This window comes from Pseudophryne corroboree, chromosome 7 (genome assembly GCF_028390025.1).
Source record: "Pseudophryne corroboree isolate aPseCor3 chromosome 7, aPseCor3.hap2, whole genome shotgun sequence".
Classification (NCBI taxonomy): domain Eukaryota; kingdom Metazoa; phylum Chordata; class Amphibia; order Anura; family Myobatrachidae; genus Pseudophryne; species Pseudophryne corroboree.
Window position 1 is genome coordinate 335,250,878 of NC_086450.1, and position 22,636 is coordinate 335,273,513.

General features: G+C 42.9%; 1 protein-coding gene across 7 annotated transcripts in view; it reads right to left on the reverse strand.

Annotated features, from left to right (window-relative positions):
- MYH11 (myosin heavy chain 11) overlaps positions 1 to 22,636 on the reverse strand; it is a 281,015-nt gene that overhangs the window by 26,182 nt on the left and 232,197 nt on the right. For all 7 annotated transcript variants that reach the window (XM_063934369.1, XM_063934371.1, XM_063934372.1 and 4 more), the window contains 15 exons: positions 18,674 to 18,769; positions 18,029 to 18,147; positions 14,665 to 14,817; positions 13,921 to 14,094; positions 13,651 to 13,824; positions 12,399 to 12,513; positions 11,911 to 12,104; positions 9,193 to 9,314; positions 7,732 to 7,801; positions 6,244 to 6,404; positions 5,966 to 6,074; positions 5,188 to 5,319; positions 4,718 to 4,924; positions 3,616 to 3,753; positions 3,405 to 3,528 (listed from right to left, as the gene is read on the reverse strand). In XM_063934369.1, the coding sequence (XP_063790439.1) occupies positions 3,405 to 3,528; positions 3,616 to 3,753; positions 4,718 to 4,924; positions 5,188 to 5,319; positions 5,966 to 6,074; positions 6,244 to 6,404; positions 7,732 to 7,801; positions 9,193 to 9,314; positions 11,911 to 12,104; positions 12,399 to 12,513; positions 13,651 to 13,824; positions 13,921 to 14,094; positions 14,665 to 14,817; positions 18,029 to 18,147; positions 18,674 to 18,769 (2,088 nt within the window). The remainder of the gene's footprint in view (positions 1 to 3,404; positions 3,529 to 3,615; positions 3,754 to 4,717; positions 4,925 to 5,187; positions 5,320 to 5,965; positions 6,075 to 6,243; positions 6,405 to 7,731; positions 7,802 to 9,192; positions 9,315 to 11,910; positions 12,105 to 12,398; positions 12,514 to 13,650; positions 13,825 to 13,920; positions 14,095 to 14,664; positions 14,818 to 18,028; positions 18,148 to 18,673; positions 18,770 to 22,636) is intronic.

Here is a 22,636-nt window from a genome sequence, read left to right on the forward strand (position 1 = left end):
GAGCACTCTGCAGTCACCACCACAGCGACACCCTGGCCCTTGGAGACAGGGTAATCCGCCGATGCATCTGAAGATGCGACCCGGACCACTTGTCCAACAGATCCCACTGGAAGATCCTTGCATGGGACCTGGCGAATGCAATTTCTTCGTAAGAAGCTACCATCTTTCCCAAGGCTCGCGTGCATTGATGCACCGACACCTGTATTTGTATTAGGAGGTCTCCGTCTAGAGACGCCAACTCCTTGGACTTCTCCTCCGGGAGAAACCCTTTTTATCCTGTTCTGTGTCCAGAACCATACCCAGGAACAGTAGACGCATCGTAGGAACCAGCTGCGACTTTGGAATATTCAGAATCCAGCCGTGCTGTTGTAGCACTTCCCGAGATAGTGCTACTCCGACGAACAACTGCTCCCTGGACCTCGTCTTTATAAGGAGATCGTCCAAGTACGGGATAAGTACTTCGGCCATTACCTTGGTAAATACCCTCAGTGCCGGGGACAGACCAACGGCAACGTCTGGAATTGGTAATGACAATCCTGTACCACAATTTTGAGGTACACCTGGTGAAGAGGGTAAATAGGGACATGCAGGTAAGCATCCTTGATGTCCAGTGATACCCTGAAATTCTCCAGGCTTGCAATAATCGCCCTGAGCGATTCCATTTTGAACTTGAACCTTCGTATATAAGTGTTCAAGGATTTCAATTTTAGAATGGGTCTCACCGAACCGTCTGGTTTCAGTACCACAACATTTTGGAATAGTAACCCCGGCCTTGTTGAAGGAGGGGTACCTTGATTTCAACTGCTGGAAGTACAGCTTGTGAATTGCCGCCAGTACTACCTTTCTCCGAGGGCAGCAGGCAAGGCTGATGTGAGGTAACGGCGAGGGGGAGTCGCCTCGAACTCCAGCCTGTATCCCTGTGATACTACTTGCAGAACCTAGGGATCCACCTGTGGGCAAGCCCACTGGTCCCTGAAGTTCCCGAGACGCGCCCCCACCGCACCTGTCTCCACCTGTGGAGCCCCAGCGTCATGCGGTGGACTCAGAGGATGCGAGGGAAGATTTTTGATCCTGGGAACTGGCTGTCTGGTGCAGCTTTTTCCTTCTTCCCTTGTCTCTGTGCAGAAAGGAAGCGCCTTTGACCCGCTTGCTTTTCTGAAGCCGAAAGGACCGTACCTGAAAATACGGTGCTTTCTTAGGCTGTGAGGAAACCTGAGGTAAAAAATTTTCTTCCCAGCTGTTGCTGTGGCTGTGGATACGAGGTCCCAGAGACCATCCCCAAACAATTCCTCACCCTTATAAGGCAGAATCTCCATGTGCCTTTTAAGGCAGCATCACCTGTCCACTGCCGGGTCTCTAATACCCTCCTGGCAGAATGGACATTGCATTAATTCTGGATGCCAGCCGGCAAATATCCCTCTGTGCATCCTTCATATAAGACGACGTCTTTAATATGCTCTATGTTAGCAAAATATTATCCCTGTCTAGGGTGACAGGGTATCAGACCACACTGCAGCAGCACTATTTATGCTGAGGCAATTGCAGGTCTCAGTATAGTACCTGAGTGTGTATATACAGACTTCAGGATAGCCTCCTGCTTTTTATCAGCAGGCTCCTTCAAGGTGGCCGTATCCTAAGACGGCAGTGCCACCTTTTTTGACAAACGTGTGAGCGCCTTATCCACCCTAGGGGATATCTCCCAAACGTGACCTATCCTCTGGCGGGAAAGGGTACGCCATCAGTAACTTATTAGAAATCACCAGTTTCTTATCGGGGGAACCCACGCTTCTTTACACACTTCATTCACTCATCTGATGGGGGAACAAAACTCTGGCTGCTTTTTCTCCCCAAAAATAAAACCCCTTTTATGTGGTACTTGGGTTTATGTCAGAAATGCGTAACACATTTATCATTGCCGAGATCATGCAACGGATGTTCCTAGTGGATTGTGTATATATATCTCAACCTCGTCGACACTGGAGTCAGACTCCGTGTCGTCATCTGTGTCTGCCATCTGAGGTAACGGGCGTTGTTGTTTTTTGAGCCCCTGATGGCCTTTGAGACGCCTGGGCAGGCGCGGGCTGAGAAGCCGGCTGTCCCACAGCTGTTACGTCATCCAGCCTTTTATGTAAGGAGTTGACATTGTCGGTTAATACCTTCCACCTATCCATCCACTCTGGTGTCGGCCCCACAGGGGACGACATCCCATTTATCGGCCTCTGCTCCGCCTCCACGTAACCTTCCTCATCCAACATGTCGACACAGCCGTACCGACACACCGCACACACACAGGGAATGCTCTGACTGAGGACAGGACCCCACAAAGTCCTTTGGGGAGACAGAGAGAGAGTATGCCAGCACACACCAGAGCGCTATATAATGCAGGGATTAACACTATAACTGAGTGATTTTTCCCCCCAATAGCTGCTTGTATACATATATTGCGCCTAAATTTAGTGCCCCCCCTCTCTTTTTAACCCTTTGAGCCTGAAAACTACAGGGGAGAGCCTGGGGAGCTATCTTCCAGCTGCACTGTGAAGATAAAATGGCGCCAGTGTGCTGAGGGAGATAGCCCCGCCCCTTTTTCGGCGGACTTCTCGCGCTTTTTCTGGAATACTGGCAGGGGTATTTTTACATCTATATAGCCTCTAGGACTATATATGATGTAGATTTGCCAGCCAAGGTGTCTTATATTGCCCTCAGGGCGCCCCCCCCAGCGCCCTGCACCCATCAGTGACCGGAGTGTGAGGTGTACATGAGGAGCAATGGCGCACAGCTGCAGTGCTGTGCGCTACCTTGGTGAAGACCGAAGTCTTCTGCCGCCGATTTTCCGGACCTCTTCACTCTTCTGGCTCTGTAAGGGGGACGGCAGCGCGGCTCCAGGAACGAACACCAAGGTCGGGTCCTGCGGTCGATCCCTCTGGAGCTAATGGTGTCCAGTAGCCTAAGAAGCCCAAACTACCACCTGTTAGGTAGGTTCGCTTCTTCTCCCCTTAGTCCCTCGCTGCAGTGAGTCTGTTGCCAGCAGATCTCACTGAAAATAAAAAACCTAAATATACTTTCTTTCTAGGAGCTCAGGAGAGCCCCTAGTGTGCATCCAGCTCAGCCGGGCACAAGATTCTAACTGAGGTCTGGAGGAGGGTCATAGTGGGAGGAGCCAGTGCACACCAGGTAGTCCTAAAGCTTTCTTTAGTTGTGCCCAGTCTCCTGCGGAGCCGCTATTCCCCATGGTCCTTACGGAGTCCCCAGCATCCACTTAGGACGTTAGAGAAACCTACAGTAATCTTCTACAGAACATATATTAATATTATAATATGAATGAGTGGGTTTCAAATAATAAGAGCAGCACATTCATACATAGTAATGATATTATTACAGCTTGCTTGTGACTGATGATGTCATACCTTCCAGTTCTGAGATCATAGATTCATGTTTGTTTTTTAATTTAGTCAAGTTCTTTGCTTTTTCCTCTTCTTCTGCCAAATTTGACGTTAGGTCGTTCACTCTCTCTTCTAGAATCTTTCTCTCCTGTTTTCAAAAAGATTTAGAAATCTAATCTATTACTAGGAAAAAGGAGTAAATACATTTAATAAAGACTTCTAAATAAGTATGTACCTTAACTAACTTGTTGTTCTGATCATCCATTAAAAGCACATCATCTTCCAACTTCTTTATCTTGGCCTCTGCTGTCACTTTTTCTAGCTGCAGCTTCTGTCTGGCTGCTTCCTCTTCCTCTAACTGCTCCTCCAAGTCCTGGAAGAGAACACATAACATCACGGTACAGATACAGAGATGTCCTTGCACCATGCCATATATGCACTCATTTGAAAGAAAATGGCAAAAGCATGGAAATTAGTATTCTAATTTGTTTACTCTACTGCTTCTGATATTTAACTTTAGAATCAAAAGTAAAAAGGCCATTTTTTATTGTTCTTTTTTGAACTGCTTTATGGAGCCATAGACCCAACTGTGAGTCCTTTTAGGCCCCTTTTGCAACCAACCTTTTGCATTTGATACTGTATGTAAGTCATCATGGATAAACCTGGACATTGATTTACAGAAGTGATTATTTGGCTTCTTAACAGATTACAGTATCCACCCCGTTTCCTGTTATTATTTTAGTATTTTGTAGCTATCTTGAAATGTTGCATGGTATTTGATTTGACAGATTTTGTCTTTTGTAATGAATTCTACTATACTAACTATGGAAATATAAAATACAAACATGTGACAAGAGCAGAGCATGGTGGGCAATTTAAAGCAGGTAAACCAATTTAAGATGGTTTAGCTAAGAATAAAACCTATATCATAGGGTACGCCTAATATAAAGCTGCAGTGGGCATCTTAGTCAATTCCTCCTGTCCCCCAGAACTAAACAAGAAGATACTTGGATATACTATGAATTTACTATGCAGTAGTTTTAAAGCCCCCATGTCTTCATTAGTTTTGTCCAATGGCTTTAAATGGGCAATAATGTGTAATGCAAACCCAGGCGTGTTTTGTATTTAATATTAATGTCTCTTTATATCCAATAGCCGAAACTGCCAAAGACGTGGCTGCTTGAAGAGCGCTGCATAGTAAATTTACCCTTAATTTGCAACAAGCCTGAAACATAGTAATGATATTTTACATATTTTTTCTATTTAATTCTAATTATGGATGCAGTTTCTTAAAATAGAAATGTCTTTTACCAGGAAGATGGCAAGTGATTCAATACCTGCATCTGCTGCAACATCTTCTTCTTCTCTCCTTGTAGTTGCTGTCCACGTTCCTCTTCCTCCTCTATCCTGGCTTCCATTTCATGAAGGATCTCCTCCAACTCTTGTTTCTTGGCTTGTAACCGTATCCGCATCTCTTCTGCTTCAGCGAACAGCTCTGTCTCAGCCTGCAGCTGCTCCTGCAGGAGGTTCTTCTCTTCCATCAACTGATTGGACAAAGGATAATCATAATGGGTGAGACTCGCCATAGTAAATTGCAGATGTTTCATCAAAATTTTGGGCCGGACTTTAAAGATGACACAAATATTGCAATCTACCTTAAACTATGAAAAAACAAGAATCCGTTGAGTTCTTTTGCAGGAACAACAGGCGATACCAATACATATCATGAAGTGTATCAAGTAAGTGCCCCAATTAATGGTTGTTTTTGAGTCATTGGGGTAATAAACCAGTTCTTTGCTAAATATACCTGGACATGTTTCATCGAAATTTCCTTCAGTTCAACCTCTGTTTTGTAGAACCTCTCATTGACTCGTTGAAGTTCGTCATCCTTGGCTTGCATTTCTTCCTCCTGGCGTGTCACTTGCAGGAGCGGCTTCACCTAATGACAGGTTGATGATAACCATGAGAACTTTTTTTCTAAGAAACTTTGTATTGCACAGGTTGATATTGCTCTCAATAAATATATTTTTTCTAGTCTTTGTGTCATTCATTTTAAACAAAATATATCCCAGAAATTCCATTATTTTTACACAATTTAAAAAAAACTACAATGATTCCAGATTGTATCTGAGTTTTTATCAGTCAGTATTTAGCACCAATAGATGTAACTTTAATAGTGTCCAGTCAGGTGCACTATCTTAAGCAGAGTGTTCATATCTCATATGCAGTGTGTGCAACTCGGTCCTCTACATTTGTATAGTATGTAACTCTGATCGCACATATGTGGGCAAGATATTCATGGATGTTACAGCATAAAGATTTTTTTTTTTTGCACTTTAGAACATAACAGGAATCAGATATGATAATGTGGTAAATGATTGTATTATAGTTGAGACTGGACCTGTTTTGTTCCACCTCACAGTACTGGGCTGGTGGTTATGCATGGCCCTTAAAAGGGGTTCCAGACCACACAAGATCACTCAGTTCATCTGTCCAGGCATACATATTAATATAAATGGATGGAATGTTTTCATTGATTGGCTTTGACCAACAAACTCTGAAAAGCTTGGGTATTAGACAATTACTTTAGTGAACAGTCTCCACCATTGCCAGTTTCTCAGCTTCAGATAAGCAGCACAGTTTCTCTGGATGACTCTCATTGCTGTTAGTTGCTGTTGTCTCTTGGCGAAGGCCCTGTAAGTATAAACAAACATTAAAGTGAAACCTGTGTACTGTATATACAAATGTGCAAGGCTACACAAGGGAGGAATGCGTAAATACATAAGTAAATCATCTTTGCCTGCCTTAGCTGTAAAGCTGGGAACAGTGGGTTTTAGTATTACTATTTCACATTGTTACGTACTTTCTTGCCAGATAACCACGACTTTGAGCTTGGAAAGCAACAATAATATCTGTGATCTTTAAATCTCTTTCCTCTTCCAGATGGGCGAGGACACCTGTTCTGAAGAATATTTTACTTTGGCCAACCCTGTATAGATTGGGGTCAAGTTCCAAGGCTTTGATCTGAAAACACACAAAAAGGAACAGATGTAATAAATATATATATATATATATATATATATATATATATGTATATATAAACTGATGAGCGGCACTCCCAGGACTTTCATAATAAAGAATGGGTCCTCACCCCATGTAAAGCAACGTTTCGGTACTTATTTCAACCGTCGTCAGGCTCAATAAACATATACAGAAAAAAATGTTTATTGAGCCTGACAACGGTTGAAATAAATACCGAAACGTTGCTTTACATGGGGTGAGGACCCATTCTTTATTATGAAAGTCCTGGGAGTGCCTCTCATCAGTTTGTGTATGCACTGCGATTCGTCTCTGCAGAGAAGGCACCGGGCAATTATTTCAGTTTAATGGAGTGCCGAATGTCTCTATCTGCACATATTATATATATATATATATATATATATATAGTTATCATCATTTACATATATATATATATATATATATATATATATATATACACACACACACACACACACACACACACACACACACATTTACAGTCATAATATTTACCAATGACCAAATACTGAGTTTTTCCATCTGAATAGCCATCTTTATCAAAGTGACAGCAAAGAATGGCATAAAGCATTTCTGTATCAACTCCGGCACGATCTTAACTCAATAACACAGTAGTCTCCATTTTCAGTATCATGGACTTGACAAAATAATTCTGCAGTAGTGTGTCACACTTGCTCACAAAAGGCATAACAGAAAAATATAATCTGGAACAAGTCACTTTGTGTGAAGGTGCGATGAGGTAAATGACTGGGGAGGCACTGGCTAGTATCAGAGCCATACTTACACACGCATATATGAACCCAAGGGTTCATGTGGGCATTATACACAGGTACAGCAGTATATACTGCTGGAAATTTGGTGAGTCTTGATCAGAGATGTGCGGACAAGGTAGGCAGGGGAGGCAGTGCCTCACCTGTTATAGACCAGTATACTCCAGAGTTGAACATATATCTTCTTTGTATTTTATTATAATTTTTATAGGCAAAACTCTGGAATATGGCAGGAGAGACTCTACCTCACCTGACTGCACATCACTGGATATCACAAATATTGTATAACAGAAAATAAAGTCTTATCTATCCGCATCTTATTCTGTGCGTTCTTGAGTACACGTTGTGTGCTATTAGTAGGTTATATATTTTTTTCTTGTACAATAAAGATCAGATCTCTATTGAATACTGATATACCAGCTGCATATTTATATACACATACATACTTACACACACACACACAAAAGTCTGTGTGCACATTTTAAAAGGGGTTTTAGCACTATTGCTTTAGGTTTCATACTTACCATGATAACACAGGCCTGTTTACCATCCATAAAGCCTTTTGGGATAGAACCAGCAGCAAGGATTTCATATCTGCAATGCAGAACCAATTAATGTTACATCTCATTGTATATTACTATTATTTGTTTTATCATAGTGTGGCAGTTATTCAATACATATAGTCCGAAACTCCCTAGTATTAAACATTAATACAGGTTGAGTATCCCATATCCAAATATTCTGAAATACGGAATATTCCGAAATACAGATTTTTTTTTTAGTGAGACTGAGATAGTGAATCTTTGTTTTCGGATGGCTCAATGTACACAAACTTTGTTTAATACACAAGGTTATTAAAAATATTGTATTAAATCACCTTCAGGCAGTGTGTATAAGGGGTGTAGTATGATTGGCCTGCGGTCGTGTTTCCGGCGACCAGCATACCGGCGCCGGGAGCCCGACCGTCGGCTTACCGACAGTGTGGCGAGCGCAAATGAGCTCCTTGCGGACTCGCTGCGCTCGCCACGCTGCGGGCACGGTGGCGCGCTACACGCGCCACGCTGTTTTATTCTCCCTCCAGGGGGGTCGTAGACCCCCATGAGGGAGAATAAGTGTCGGTATGCCGGCTGTCGGGATTCCGGCGCCGGTATACTGTGCGCCGGGATCCCGACAGCCGGCATACTGAAGACCACCCGTATAAAGTGTAGATGAAACATAAATACATTCTGTGCTTAGATGTGGATCCCATCGCTATGATATCTCACTATGGTATGCAATTATTCCAAAATACGGAAAAAATCTGATATCAAAAATACCTCTGGTCCCAAGCAATTTAGATATGGGATACTTAACCTGTTATAAGTAGTCTTTCTGTTAACTAGAACACTATGCTGAAATTATACAAAATTATATTTTAATACTGCATGTATTCTAGTAAAGTATCTGTTACACCTGAAGTATGTTATTACTGATTTATTATATATTATTAATATTATAGAAGTCTGGCAGTGGTGCTGTATCTGGTGGTGTATATACTACAACATACTGTAACTCCAACCAGACTGTGGCTAGGAAAGTTTGTAATTGGCAGACAGTAATTGTTAGCCACCTCTGCAAACGTCAGATGTATATAATGTACTCATTTGTTCATATCGGGTGTACTACGATATACCGGCACCGGGATCCCAACCGCCGGAATGCCGGCAGTGGGGTGAACGCAAAAGAGACCCTCTTCCTCCAGGAGTGTCGTGGACACCCCATTAGGGAGAATAGTTGTCGGGATTCCGGTGCCGGTATGCAGAGCTCCGGGATCCTGACAGCCAGGATATCGAGTGCCGCCCCAGTTATATCCTGTGCCCTTTCCAACATGCTGATAGTCTTGTCTGTTATTTTTTTATACCTTTATTTCCTAGTCTATTGACACTAGTATTCAAAACTATATCCTCATCGTTAAAAAAAAAAAAAAAGTCTGATTTACTAATTACCTTTGACGGAACTCCTGGAAAACAATTCTGTTAGGGAATCCTTGACGGCAAATTCTTATGCCTTCCAAGACACCATTACACCTCAACTGTTCCAATACCAGATTGGCATCAAGTTTTCCTGACTAAAGAGACAAGTAGAACATTGTAATATTTGAGACATCTCAGCAAGAAATATCTGTACCCAAATCCGGCATCTACACGTGTTCTAGCTGTGATATGCATGCTGGGGCCAATGCAGAATTGAGCGCAAGTCAAAAATAACTGCACCAGTATTGTGGGCATAGGAGGGGAATTCAACTAGCCCCCAAAAAATTCCATGCGCAAAAAAAACAGGTTTTTTTGTGATATTTTTAAGATTTTTCACATTTTTTTTCTGCACAATTCAATAATTTCCCGTTTTTTGCACCTGAAAATTTTGACATTGATAAGTTCACGGACCTACAGTATGTGTTTTCATGATCGCAGCCGCGAAAAAGAGGCAAATTGGGGTGATTATCAGGTTGTTTTTTTCATGTGCCTCAGGCAGGTGAATAACAAATCCCCGATCAGTGACGGCTTCGTGGACAATTGAATAGTCCCGGAGGGGGGGGGTTTGTCAATTAGCCGCTGTAAATTGACTGAATTCCCCCCTTTATTACTCAGTGAGTATATTCACAAGCATCTTTGTGGCCAAACTGCCTCTATCCATATCATTATCTGTGCACACATGCAACAGCCAGAGCTTTGGTATGTACGCGCCTGTCTTCGGACAGATTTTTTACACCAAGGCTCTGGCTGGTGCATGTATACATGATTCTGTATAGCCCATTCCATTGACACGTCCTCAACACAACCTCGCTAAGCTTAGCCTACATGCAAGGGGCCTGTTAGCACCCAGTTACGCCCCTTCAGCTGCGCTGGACTCTGTACTGCGGTACTTACATACAGTATGCTCAGCTTCAGAGTATGCGCAGGGTGATAACACGCACCATCCTTCCTCAAAACTCACTTGTGCTCAATTCTGCACCAATCGCATGTTTTTGTATGCAGGAGATTGCAGCTGACATCACATACACGCCCCGTAAACGGCCATGACACGCCTGCATTTTTACAACCACTGCCCACTAACACCATGTTACCACCCCCAAACGGTCATTTCCTGTTGATCATTTTGCGACTGAATGCTCATTGCGAGCGCAATCGCAAAGGTACCTTTGCGCATGCGCAGTGCGATCACAGCACATGTGCAATCTGTCGATAATCGCTCGATTGCAAAAACATCCGCATAGCGTATATCTCTGAATTAGGAACAATGGGGGTAATTCAGACCTGATCGTAGCAGCAAATTTGTTAGCAGTTGGGCAAAACCATGGGACTAATTCAGAGTTGATCGCAGCAGCAAATTTGTTAGTAGTTGGGCAAAACCATGTGCACTGCAGGGGGGGGGGGGCAGATGTTATATCTGCCCCCCCCTGCAGTGCACATGGTTTTGCCCAACTGCTAACAAAACTGATGCCGCGATCAACTCGGAATTACCCCCCATGTGCACTACAGGGAAGGCAGATATAACATGTACAGAGAGAGTTAGATTTGGGTGGGGTGTGTTCAAATTGAAATCTAAATTGCAGTGTAAAAATAAAGCAGCCAGTATTTACCCTGCACAGAAACAATATAACCCACCCAAGTCTAACTATCTCTGCACGTTATATCTGCCACACCTGCAGTGCACATGGGGGGTCATTCAGACCTGATCGCACGCTAGCTTTTTGTGCAGCAGTGCGATCAGGTCAGAACTGCGCATGCATATGCACCGCAATGTGCATGCGCGTCGCACGGGTACAAAGCGGATCGTTGCTGTACGATGGTTTTAACAAAGAATCCATTTGCACAGCCGATCGCAAGGAGATTGACAGGAAGAAGGTGTTTGTGGGTGGCAACTGACCATTTTCTGGGAGTGGTTGGAAAAATGCAGGCGCGTCCAAGCGTTTGCAGGACGGAGTCCGACGTCAATTCCGTTCCCGGACAGGCTGAAGTGATCGCAGTGGCTGAGCAAGTTCTGCTCAACTCAGAAACTGCACAAATATTTTTTGTACCGCCCGGCTGCACATGCGATCGCACACTTGCACAGCTAAAATACACACCCCTGTAGGTGGCAACTATCTGATCGCAGCGCTGCAAAAAATTGCTAGCGAGCAATCAGGTCTGAATTGGGCCCATGGTTTTGCCCAACTGCTAACACATTTGCAGCTACGATCAGGTCTGAATTACCCCCAATGTGTATTGTAGACTTTACTCATTTTACACATCATAATAAATTAAGTTTACTTGTTGCTTTGTAACCATGGCGCAAATAAGAAAATGGCACAGCATCATTTAAAACCCTCAGGAACCAATTAGCTACTGTATGGAATTGCATACATTGTGTAAATTTGAACCTATGCAACCTACACACACAACATTAAAACCCTAAAGTGTTGTAACAGGACACAATGTTGACAGTAAGTTTGAAGTTTCTAATATCATATATAAAATGAATAAACAGATGTAATATTTGGCAACTTAGTTCACCAACTGCTGTAGAACTACAGGTCCCAGAAGAGCTGTAGGTAACCTGTTGGAGTGCCACATTTAAACTGTATCTGGCCTACAACTTTCTTCCTGAATGTTTGATGAATAATTAAAGGACACAGACATACATTCATTCACACAGCTTCCAAAGCACGTATAAATGGCTTTTACCCGTTTCTCATGATTTGGAATGATACAACGGACAAAGTTGGGACTTGTGTTCCTCAGGGTTGTCATCAGTTTGGCTAATTGCTCCTTGTAGAGTTGGCCCACAGTACGGAACATGCCCTTTTTGGTCTTTGATGCACTTGGTAGGGAACTTTCTGTCATTTTTGCCATCTGATCTAGCCCCACAATACGGTCAACTAGAATTACACAACACATGGTAAAGATGTTATATACATGTTGTTGTAGTTTAAAAAGACAAAATTATTTATATGGGTCTTTAGTACATAATGCAATTGCAATATTTAAAGAACTATAACAAAAAACAATTTTATTATGTGGTTGCCCCATCAAGATGCACAAATATTCTGTGACTGGATAAAAGAATCATAAAATCAGTAGGAAAAACACTTTCGAAAAAATCAACCTGTTCAGCTTTATATTATATATTAGCTAATCATTCTACAAACATACAGAAAACAAGAGTTTTTTACCATCTTTCCACAGATCTCCAACAAATTTGTCTGATGACTGGTTCAGTAATGATGTAACGTTGTCATTCAGGGGGTCCATGTTTTTGGTTAGCCAAGACGTGGCATCATAGTCCACCTTTTGGAAGCAAGAATATGTTTCACCTCTGTAGTAAATGTTTAAAGCATCTACTACACATGTTCCTTTATCGAAGTTGCACTTAAGGGGAAATTTACTAATAGTCAAGTTTAGCGGCGGTTTGAAATCACCACCATCGCTATCAGTTTTGATCTCCAAACCGGTGGATCTACTAATCAGTGGTTTGGAGGCTGCTCTCTCAAATGACCAAACTATTGATAAGTGTAGTCTGTCTGCGGCTTAGAGCAGGGGCATAAGTTCATCCCAGTCGCCCGGAGGCATGTTGGAGTTTGGTGCTCCCCTATTAAAAAAAAAAAGGAACACAAATATGGTGCGTGTGTGTGTGTGTGTGTGTGTGTGTGTGTGTGAATATATATATATATATATATATAAATATATATATTTACACATTGGTGTTTCTTTAATGGGTGCAATGTGGTGGTCCGGGGGGTGCCCACACCGCGCACACTGCACCCGTATTTGAATACTTACCTTTGCGGATTCTAGCGTCAGGCACTGCAATCGTAGTAAAAATTGCAGCCAAAATGGGCAGTAGGTAATTTAGTCTTCGGAATATGGCAGGCACCATAACCACACACAACTTTCAGAGTTATAGATAGCGCTCCCAGCCAGTCTACAGGGACCGGAGCCCACAGTGAATGCTGTGTGACAATGGCCAGTTGGTCAGGGTCAGACTCACGAGTTTCAGCCACCTGCAGCATTCAGAATCGGCGTTCACTGGTGGGTCCCATCTCACAGTCCAGAAGCAGCGACGGGTGCACCGTCACTTGCTGCAGCGCCATCCTGTCCCCTACAGCAGGTGTCAGCAGGGCTCCTGGGGTAAAGCCAATTAACTACTCAGCAGCAAGTGCGCCTGCTTTACCTTAAGTAAATCCAACTGCTTATCTATCACAGTCTATTAGGATTTAGAATAAGTTAATAACCATGTGCCCTGTGACTTTACCTTAAGTAAATCCAGCTGTTTAAAGACCTCCAGAAAAATGGGCAAGAATAAGTGGTTTAGACAAACCACCCTTTAGTATATGAACCACTTAGTCGTCCAGTTTTGAAACATATTTTTAAACAGGTAACAGGCAAACTTTTTGTCACAGTCCTAAAACAAAACAGCTTACACACCTTTCCTGCATAGTGAACAAGAGTGAAGATGGTTTTATCCTTCAGTTGCTTGGGTTTTTGGAACTTAATGTGGTTTCCTTGTTCCTGGATCAGTTTCTCCACAAAAGAGACATCAGTGGCTTTGGGGAACCAACACTCTTCATCAAGAAGAGCCAATACACCAGGTGGGTTATTCTAAGAATAGATAGAGCATTTACCAGTCATTAGCATCATTGTAATCTTTTAAACCTAAAACTAATTTTTTTAAATATATTTGATATAATTACTTACAGGCCTTTCAATTAGTTCTATGCAAGGCTGCAGATCCAGGCCAAAGTCAATGAAGTTCCACTCAATGCCCTCTCTTTGGTATTCTTCTTGCTCCAGAATAAACATGGTATGATTAAACAGCTGCTGGAGTTTTTCATTAGTGTAGTTGATACACAGCTGCTCAAATGAGTTAACCTATAAATTGATGAAAATAAAGTTACAGATGGTAAAGGTAAAATAATGATGTCATATAGTTACATATCCCATGAAATATCATTGGATTGCTTTCAGAATGCCTATTACCAACAGCCAAAGCCTGGTAGAGTGTTCTTTATTAGTCCCGAACCCATGTCATAATACATAAGAGAATAAAAACATGTTTTTAAACTATAATTAATAGGGGGAGATGCATAAACCTTTGAGAGAGATAAAGTGAAGCAGCTGCTCAAAGCAATCGCTTTCTAACTCTCATTTGTCTAGCACAGTCTTTAAAATGACAGGAGCTGATTGGCTGCTTTAGGCAATTGCTCTACTTTATTCCCTCCAAGGCTTGATACATCTCCCTATACAGAATATCTGCTTAGTGATGTCATTACTTATAATCAGTGCTTATTAATGTAATCACTTTCATGTGTATTAGGTGTGTTAACATTGAATAATCTTCAGTGAAGGAAACTGAGCACATTTACAGAACCTACTCGGAATGTCCGCATATTATACACAAAGCGGAATATGAACTCAGCTATTATTACCTACTTTACCTACCTCAAATATCTCAAATCCAGCAATGTCTAGAATACCCAGGAAAGAGGCTCCTTGTCGCTTGGTCTTATCGAGAGCTTTATTCACCCGACTCAGCAACCACAGGAAAAGACGCTCATAGGTGGCTTTAGCTAAAGCTTCAATTGCAAAGTCAGCCTGTATGCGAGAGAAGTGTTACGGTAAGACTGAGACAAACAAAAGATTTATATGTTCCAAGAAGTGTAAAATCCATCTATCTATCTATCTATCTATCTATCTATCTATCTACCTATCTTTTTGCCTCAATTGCAAAGTCTGTTTACACGCAAGAGAACTGTTTGGGAAAGAGCCAAGATTCTTCATAAAATACCAAGATTGGACAAGAGACAATATCTAATCAACAATTCCATAGAAATAGTACATGGAATCTGGATGCTAAATACAAAACAGAAGTTGTTTGGCCATTATGTGGATACTTAGTACAGAGCAAGACTAGCCTCTGGGAGATTAATAGGTAAAGCACCTGATGTTCACCTTATAGAAGGATGCCTCACTGTAACCATCCAGCAACTAATATAAACATGGCAATGAGGTCAGAGGCTCCTTAGCAATAAAAACATCATCCGCAAACAGCCAGACTTTGTGAATGGTCTCAATGGTCACATCTGGAACACTAGCATTAACATGAATTGTAGCAGTCAGGGGTTAAATCGCTAAATAACATACATTTAGGGAGAGAGAGAGGACACTCCTTTCTAGTACCATTAACAATGGGGAACTCATTAGAGAGAAAACCATTACCAAAGCACCCAAGCAGAAGGAGCGCTATATAGCTCCAATATGGAAGAAAAATTTGGTCTTCCAAAAACAGAAAGAACATGACTCATATATAACTAATGTAGCATATCAAAAGATTTCTCTGGGTCAAGGGAGAGCCAAACAATGACCGTCCTCGATGCCAAGACAGAATAAATTAAGTCAAAGACTAATGTGTATTGTCTGAGGCCTGACACGAACCCCACATGGTCAGGGTGAATTAAAGAAGGAGGAAAGGGACAAAGGTGATTAACTATTAAGTTAGCATACAACTTAATATCACCATTCAAGCGGGCGATAGGGTGATCGTATTTACATTCTCCAGGATCTTTACATGGTTTAGGGAGGGTAACAACCTCTAGCATCTCTGGGGGAAAACACCGGAGGCAGTGACTGTTTCGGCATCTGCTGCTATCGATTTTGACAGCTGCAGGTGTCACTGTCTATACACCACAGCAAGGACAGCGAGGTCCCTGACTGTTGCGGGCGCCGGCTCCGGGCTGCACAGGAGTCTCCTGATAATAACGAGATCTTGCGCATGGCCAGCATAGCAAACCAAGCTGGGAGACACAGTGCATCAGCACTAAGCTGATGCGCTGTGTGCTCAGATGGGGTATGTCAGACAATGCATCTTGTCATCTTGTCAATGTAGCATCCTGCTTCTCCTCAATAAAGAAGCAAATCAAGTGCTATAGCATCACGATCCATGCCATTATAATACATCTCCCCCTTGGTTCTTGCGGAACACAGAATAAAACAAGCTTGGCGGACCCTCAATTTTCATGCCAATAACCTCTTCCTCCCTATTACCAGCAGATTAAAACTTCGGTCACAATTTCTTAAGAGCAACTTTAATATAGGACAGGAGCAGTTTTTGAAATGTACTTCTGACAGAAATAAAGTTCTTTATGCAGGGACGGAGTTTATTCCACTCCTTAAGATCTTTAAGCAGAGACGGAGATTGGATATATTGGTGCTAAAGCTGGGCTCCCATTTAAATGGCTATGCCCCCAAGTCCTCCATGAGACCAGTGAGAATAAGAGAGCAGTTTTATCTTCAACTTTAAAATATAGGACACATTAGTATGAAAAAGAATGGCAACGCCATTGTGTTTAAATGGGCTGTTAGCAAAATAACCTAATGGATAACGGAGGTCACACAATCTCGGAACTCTCAGATCTGCACTATGTTTATGGAAAGTGGAAAGGGCTAATCTACGCTTTTTAGGGGAGTTCAACTCATTACATTCAATACAAAAATCTGAACCATAGAAGTAAATAAACAGGGAAGTCACCAATGCCATAAGCTATAATGTTAAACATAATAAACTAGCATAAAGGTAATACAAGAACGGAACAAAGAGTACAAGATTCCTGTGAAAAAGAGATGGAGGGAAGGGCCGCAAAAGAAAAAAGAATGTGGATGAGGAGAACCAAAATGGCCCAGTACTTTGGGCCAGTGTAGTCACTGCAGGGAAACAGTGCAGTAAAACAAAGAAATTGGGGGAGTGGCACTAACGCCATTACCCATGCTCCAACCATGTTGAAACACAGAGAAATGAAACTGCATCGTGAAACAAAAACTAAAAAAGCAACACTAAATTTAAAGTATTTAACGCTCACTTGGAAAATAAAGAGGAAAATATATTGAACAAAGAATTTCACAGGAAAACCGCACCATAAAGGAATCTCTCGGGCACGAAATACCACAGTGATAGAAGACAAAGCTCTACATTTGGTGATGGTAACAGCTGGGAAATTGGGAAAACGTTAAAGGCCTCCCAAAAGGTGAGTGCCACCAGCCATCTGGGCAGCCTGGAATATTTTCTTTTCAGTGGGAAAAAACTAATATGGAGAAGAGGGTCTCTATGTAGGGGACAGGATATGGATCTGGGCCACGGAAGGCGGTGAATACGATCAATAAGGAGATCTCTGTCATCCAAATCAGGGAGCAATTTGGGACATGGCATAGTCAAGTAGTTCAGTATTAGAGAACTGTTAATAAATAAAAGTTTAGGCCAAAGATAACTGTCCCAAAGATACCAAGTTGTCTGGGACAGTTCTCTTTGGACCAAACATTTATCAACAGGGATTGTGTGGCTATGGATGGATCATAAGCACTGTGCCTTACAAGTTACAACCAAGATCTTCAATTTTCCCTCCTTTTAACAATAACGGTTTGTCACAGTGCATTAATTACTCTTATCATTGACACACTGCTAAGAGGGTTGAGCAGGGACACAGATCACATAGATCGATATCTGCTACATTTAACTCCATCCTCCCACTTCTTTATGCCTTGCTGTCCCAACTCTACTTTACTTTACTCCAATTCAGTGTTAGTCTTCATCCATTTAAAGTTGGTCCTACTTTCTGCTTGCGCTATTTTTTTCCTGACTAGTTATCAGCCCGTCAAAATGCCGGAACAAGATAACAGCAATGTCAGAGGCGGCGGCTGTGTTGTGCACGACACTTGAATTCCCCCACAGAGGTGAGGAGCAGCGTTAACCTTTTATTATAGAGGATTAGCTATATATACAACTCAAAGATGAAAAGAATATATGCAGACTTACTTGTTCTTTTGTTTGGGCTTTCTGCACAAGATCTCTTCCCACTTTGATACGAGGGGTAAGGATGGCTCTTGTAAAATCTGTCACATTGATCCCCATGAGATGACAACATTTCTGAGCAGCTAAAGTCCAAGAACCATATCAGGTAGTTTAGTGAATAGGTCAATTGAAAAGGTTATGTATTTTCAAACAAATCTGATATACACAAAGCTGGATTTTTAACAATGCACATGAGATAGGTTTCCAAATGCAGTTGTAAGACTAGGGGTCCATGATGTCCGCGGCCAATTTACAATATTCATTACCATACTTATAATTAGCTCCATCTGTTTGCTATTCGCAAGTCTTACCTTCACCTAATATCGCCACCAGTCTCGGTTATATTGATTTACTGATATCTTTATATTGGGGCTAGAGGAGGCCGAGCGAATGTGGAGGATATAAACCCGGTGGCCTTGGCATTGTACACCATATTTGTAAGCAGACATAAATGTTACTGTATGTCTTTTGCTTTCATTTTTGAGTGCAGTTAAATTCACCACAATGAAATTATTGCCTATATCTCATTAAAAGGAAAACAAAGCTACATAAGAGATACAGTACAATAATAATCCCCATCACGAGAACGGATTGATTGTATCACCATACCTGTGTCATCTGGCATAGACGCCTGGTCAGTATTCCTTTCTTTCTTGAAGACAATGTTACCAAGCTGTAAGACTGATGACACTACCTTCATCATGGCTGTCATGATGGGAAAAAAGAGAGGTTGTAATCAGAGGACACAATTTTACCATCAGGTTCCATCAGTATAGTTCAGGTGTCGGGAATCCACCAAAAGACAGTGGATCTCATTTACAAACTACAGTGTATGCACACCGGGAAGCTGTAACATTGTGCACTCATGTACCTATTGTAGATGGTGAGGCAGCGCTGCACACGGCAAGGTTTCAACACAAAATTCGGAAGAGGTGACGTATTCAAAAGCCTTATAAATGACCATCCTACTACCACGTTAGAATCACCCCTTTAATTACATAAAATATGTTTTTGCATTTTCCATCTAAAATAAAGGTTAAGCCTCATTTAAATCATAGGAGTATGGGAACGACTGACCCACTGCCATGTTTATAATGGTTGCAGTGCGTGCGGTGCACACGGGCCCCCACCACACACGCTGCACCAATTTCTGTGATACTCACCTCTCCAAAGTCCCCCATCGATGGCAGAGAGAGCACAAATCATCACCTGGAAAATGTCGCGGCAGCCATTTTCCCAACGCTTTGAGCATGTGCAATAAAGAAATCGCTGGGGAAATGGCCAACGCATCATTTTTATCCAGCGTTCTGCGCATGCATATTACAGTCTAGGCCCCTGGTGCCTAGACTCTACAGCTGGCAGCTAGAGAGGAGGGGGCCTGGACGGAGGAGGCTGCACACGTCTCCACCTCTCTTAAAACACCCCTGTGCTGACCTCTCTTTATTATCCACTTATAGTGTGGGATAAGACCCGATCTCTGTCAGCTGTGACCTGGTGCAAATATCAAGTGTTTTATTTGTGGAGTGAAAATGGCTGCGCCCTTCTGCAAAACAGGAAATGGCCCTAAAATGCTTCCATTCCACCCCACCATTTCATTTCAATCATTTTGTTTCAACAGAATCATACCTGTGCGTCACCACATACACCGCCATTTTGTTCTAAAAACTTAGCACCATTTGAGGGGTGCAACTTTATAATTTATTATGTTTATCTTCAGAACATTAAGTCAATAATCTAGAGTGAGAATTTCTTTTTGAAGTTAAGAAGCACTGTATACTCTGTTTAACAGCATGTGATAGAACAGGCCTGGCCAACCTGTGGCTCTCCAGCTGTTGTAAAACTACAAGTCCCATCATGCTTTGCCGCAGTTTTGCTATTAGGGAAGGCTAAAACTGTGGCAGGGCATGCTGGGATGTGTAGTTTCACAACATCTGGAGAGCCACAGGTTGGCCAGGCCTGTGATAGAAGAATGAGATATACAGCATGTTGGGCCTGATTCAGTAAGGATTGCATTTGCAAAGCTGCTGCAAACGCAATCCTTAGCAATCCAAATGCAGGAGGAGGTACATAGCACTTTCTTCCTGCATTTGCGATCTGTACACTGCGATGTGATCACAGTTCTGTATGAACATCGCAACCAATGGTCTCGATGTTCACCTGCGACTGCAGGCAGAGTAAGCCTGAGCGTACACAGACTAGCAGTCACAGTGGGACTTGCGAGGCCATGGAAACTGCATCTGGGACACAGTCCTTGGCCTCTCCACTACCGGAAAACGGGAGCAACAGGCCCCTGTTTCTGGCAACGCTGGCCGCCCCCATCCCTCTCCCCCAAACGCCTCTGCCTATTAATCAGACAGAGACATTTGCATTATTACAATGTGATCACAGGGCCAGCTCTGCACATGCAGTTCATGATCAATGGGAAATCTATTCAACGGTTGGCTTACATTGAAGTCATGCCACATTGACCCCTATAGTCCAGTTGTTAAACCATCACATACATGACAGATGTTCCCACAACTTGATCTGGCTTTTTTGTGAAGCTAAGGTCTACTTGAAGAGCTCAATATTTCCCCACAAGGCGTCTGTAGGAAATAGATGTCTCCTGTCAACATGTGCGATATGAGTGCTGCGACCAAATTACCATCGCAACCCGTCACGGGGGATCATTCCGACCTGATCACACACTAGGATTTTTCGCTGTGCTGCGATCAGATCAGAACTGCGCATGCATATGCACTGCAATGCGCAGGCACGTCATACGGGTACAAAGCGGATCGTTGCTGAGCGATGGATTTTACGAAGAATCCATTCGCACAGTGGATCGCAAGGAGATTGACAGGAAGAGGGCGTTTGTGAGTGTCAACTGACCGTTTTCTCTGAGTGTTTGGAAAAACGCGGCATGTCAAAGCGTTTGCAGGGCGTCTGACATCAATTCCGGCCCCGGACAGGGTGAAGTAATCGCAAGGGCTGAGTAAGTTTAGAGCTACTCAGAAACTGCACACTTGCAAGTCTAAAATACACTCCCCTTTAGGCAGCGACTATCTGTTTGCAGCGCTGCGAAAAATAGCTAGCGAGTGATCAACTCGGAATGACCCTCACAGTCCTCATTCAGTCTCGGTAAGCTTACTCAGACTGGCCATCAGAACCCCTCCGCTGTGTCCAGAGAGTCTGCATCCATCTACGCAGACCCACGGTCCTGGTCGCCACCCACCAAACATCGCATCATGCCAGTCATGCTTTGGCTAAGGAAGGACTGCGAGCTATCACGCAGTAGCTATTTTGCACGTGCGCAGAGCCCAAACCATTGGATTTGTACGTAAACCATTGGTTTTGTGTATACAAGGTCATATGAGGCCCTTTGCTCAGAGCTTGTACATGAGAGAACATAAAACTATGCTTAGCATACGTTCCCTGCAAAAACTGAACAAAGGGGGTCATTCCGAGTTGTTCGCTCGTTATTTTTTTTTGCAACGGAGCGATTAGTCGCTAACGCGCATGCGCAACGTCCGCAGTGCGACTGCGCCAAGTAAATTTGCTATGCAGTTAGGTATTTTACTCACGGCATTACGAGGTTTTTTCTTCGTTCTGGTGATCGGAGTGTGATTGACAGGAAGTGGGTGTTTCTGGGCGGAAACTGGCCGTTTTATGGGTGTGTGTGAAAAAACGCTACCGTTTCTGGGAAAAACGTGGGAGTGGCTGGAGAAACGGGGGAATGTCTGGGCGAACGCTGGGTGTGTTTGTGACGTCAAACCAGGAACGAAACTGACTGAACTGATCGCAATGGCAGAGTAAAATCGCCTCTATTTATTTTTTTTGAATCAAGAACAGTCTCCTCCGTGATGTAATAGGTAGAATACTGTGATTTCTCCTCCACCCAAAGTCCTGATAGTAGTGTGTACCTAGTAATAGGAACAATCACACCCTGTGATATCCATAAGGGCAATGGATGCTTACTTTTGCTTACATGTAAACTTTTGTTATGCAGACACGTAAAGGTTTCTTTTCCCCTCTATCTTTGCTCTCCAAATCTCCGCAGCCGTGTACAAACCATCTTTACAATGGAATGGCTGACACCGCTCTTAAATCAACAGAAACGCCTGGGCTACAGACCAGGGCTGAAATCCAGCAACTTTTATCCTGGTACGGACTACAACCAATCTCTCTTTTGCAGAAAATGGGAACAAACTGAAGGAGGCCTTTCCCAATGTGCAGCTGTACGCTGGTGGAGTATAGGTCCCTTCTGCCTATGCAGCAGTGCTGAAATACGGTCCACAGTCAGTCCCTCCCTGGCATTCCTCACAGGGGCTGCGGCTGCAACTTTAGTTTCATTTCCCTGTGTTAAAATAAAAGAGGCGCTCCATAGGCAGAAGAGCCCTATACTCCAGCATAAGGCAGCTTTGCCTATGTTTTACGCCGTTTGGGACCTTTCAATAAATCTGTCTAATGAGCCCCTTTTGCTAATTTAGGTCTGCAGAACAGTTTACCACATTTTCCAGACCAGCACACCTATACTGGCTTCACTGACAGGGAAGGGGTTAATGCCTACAATATTAAAAATGCCAACATTGA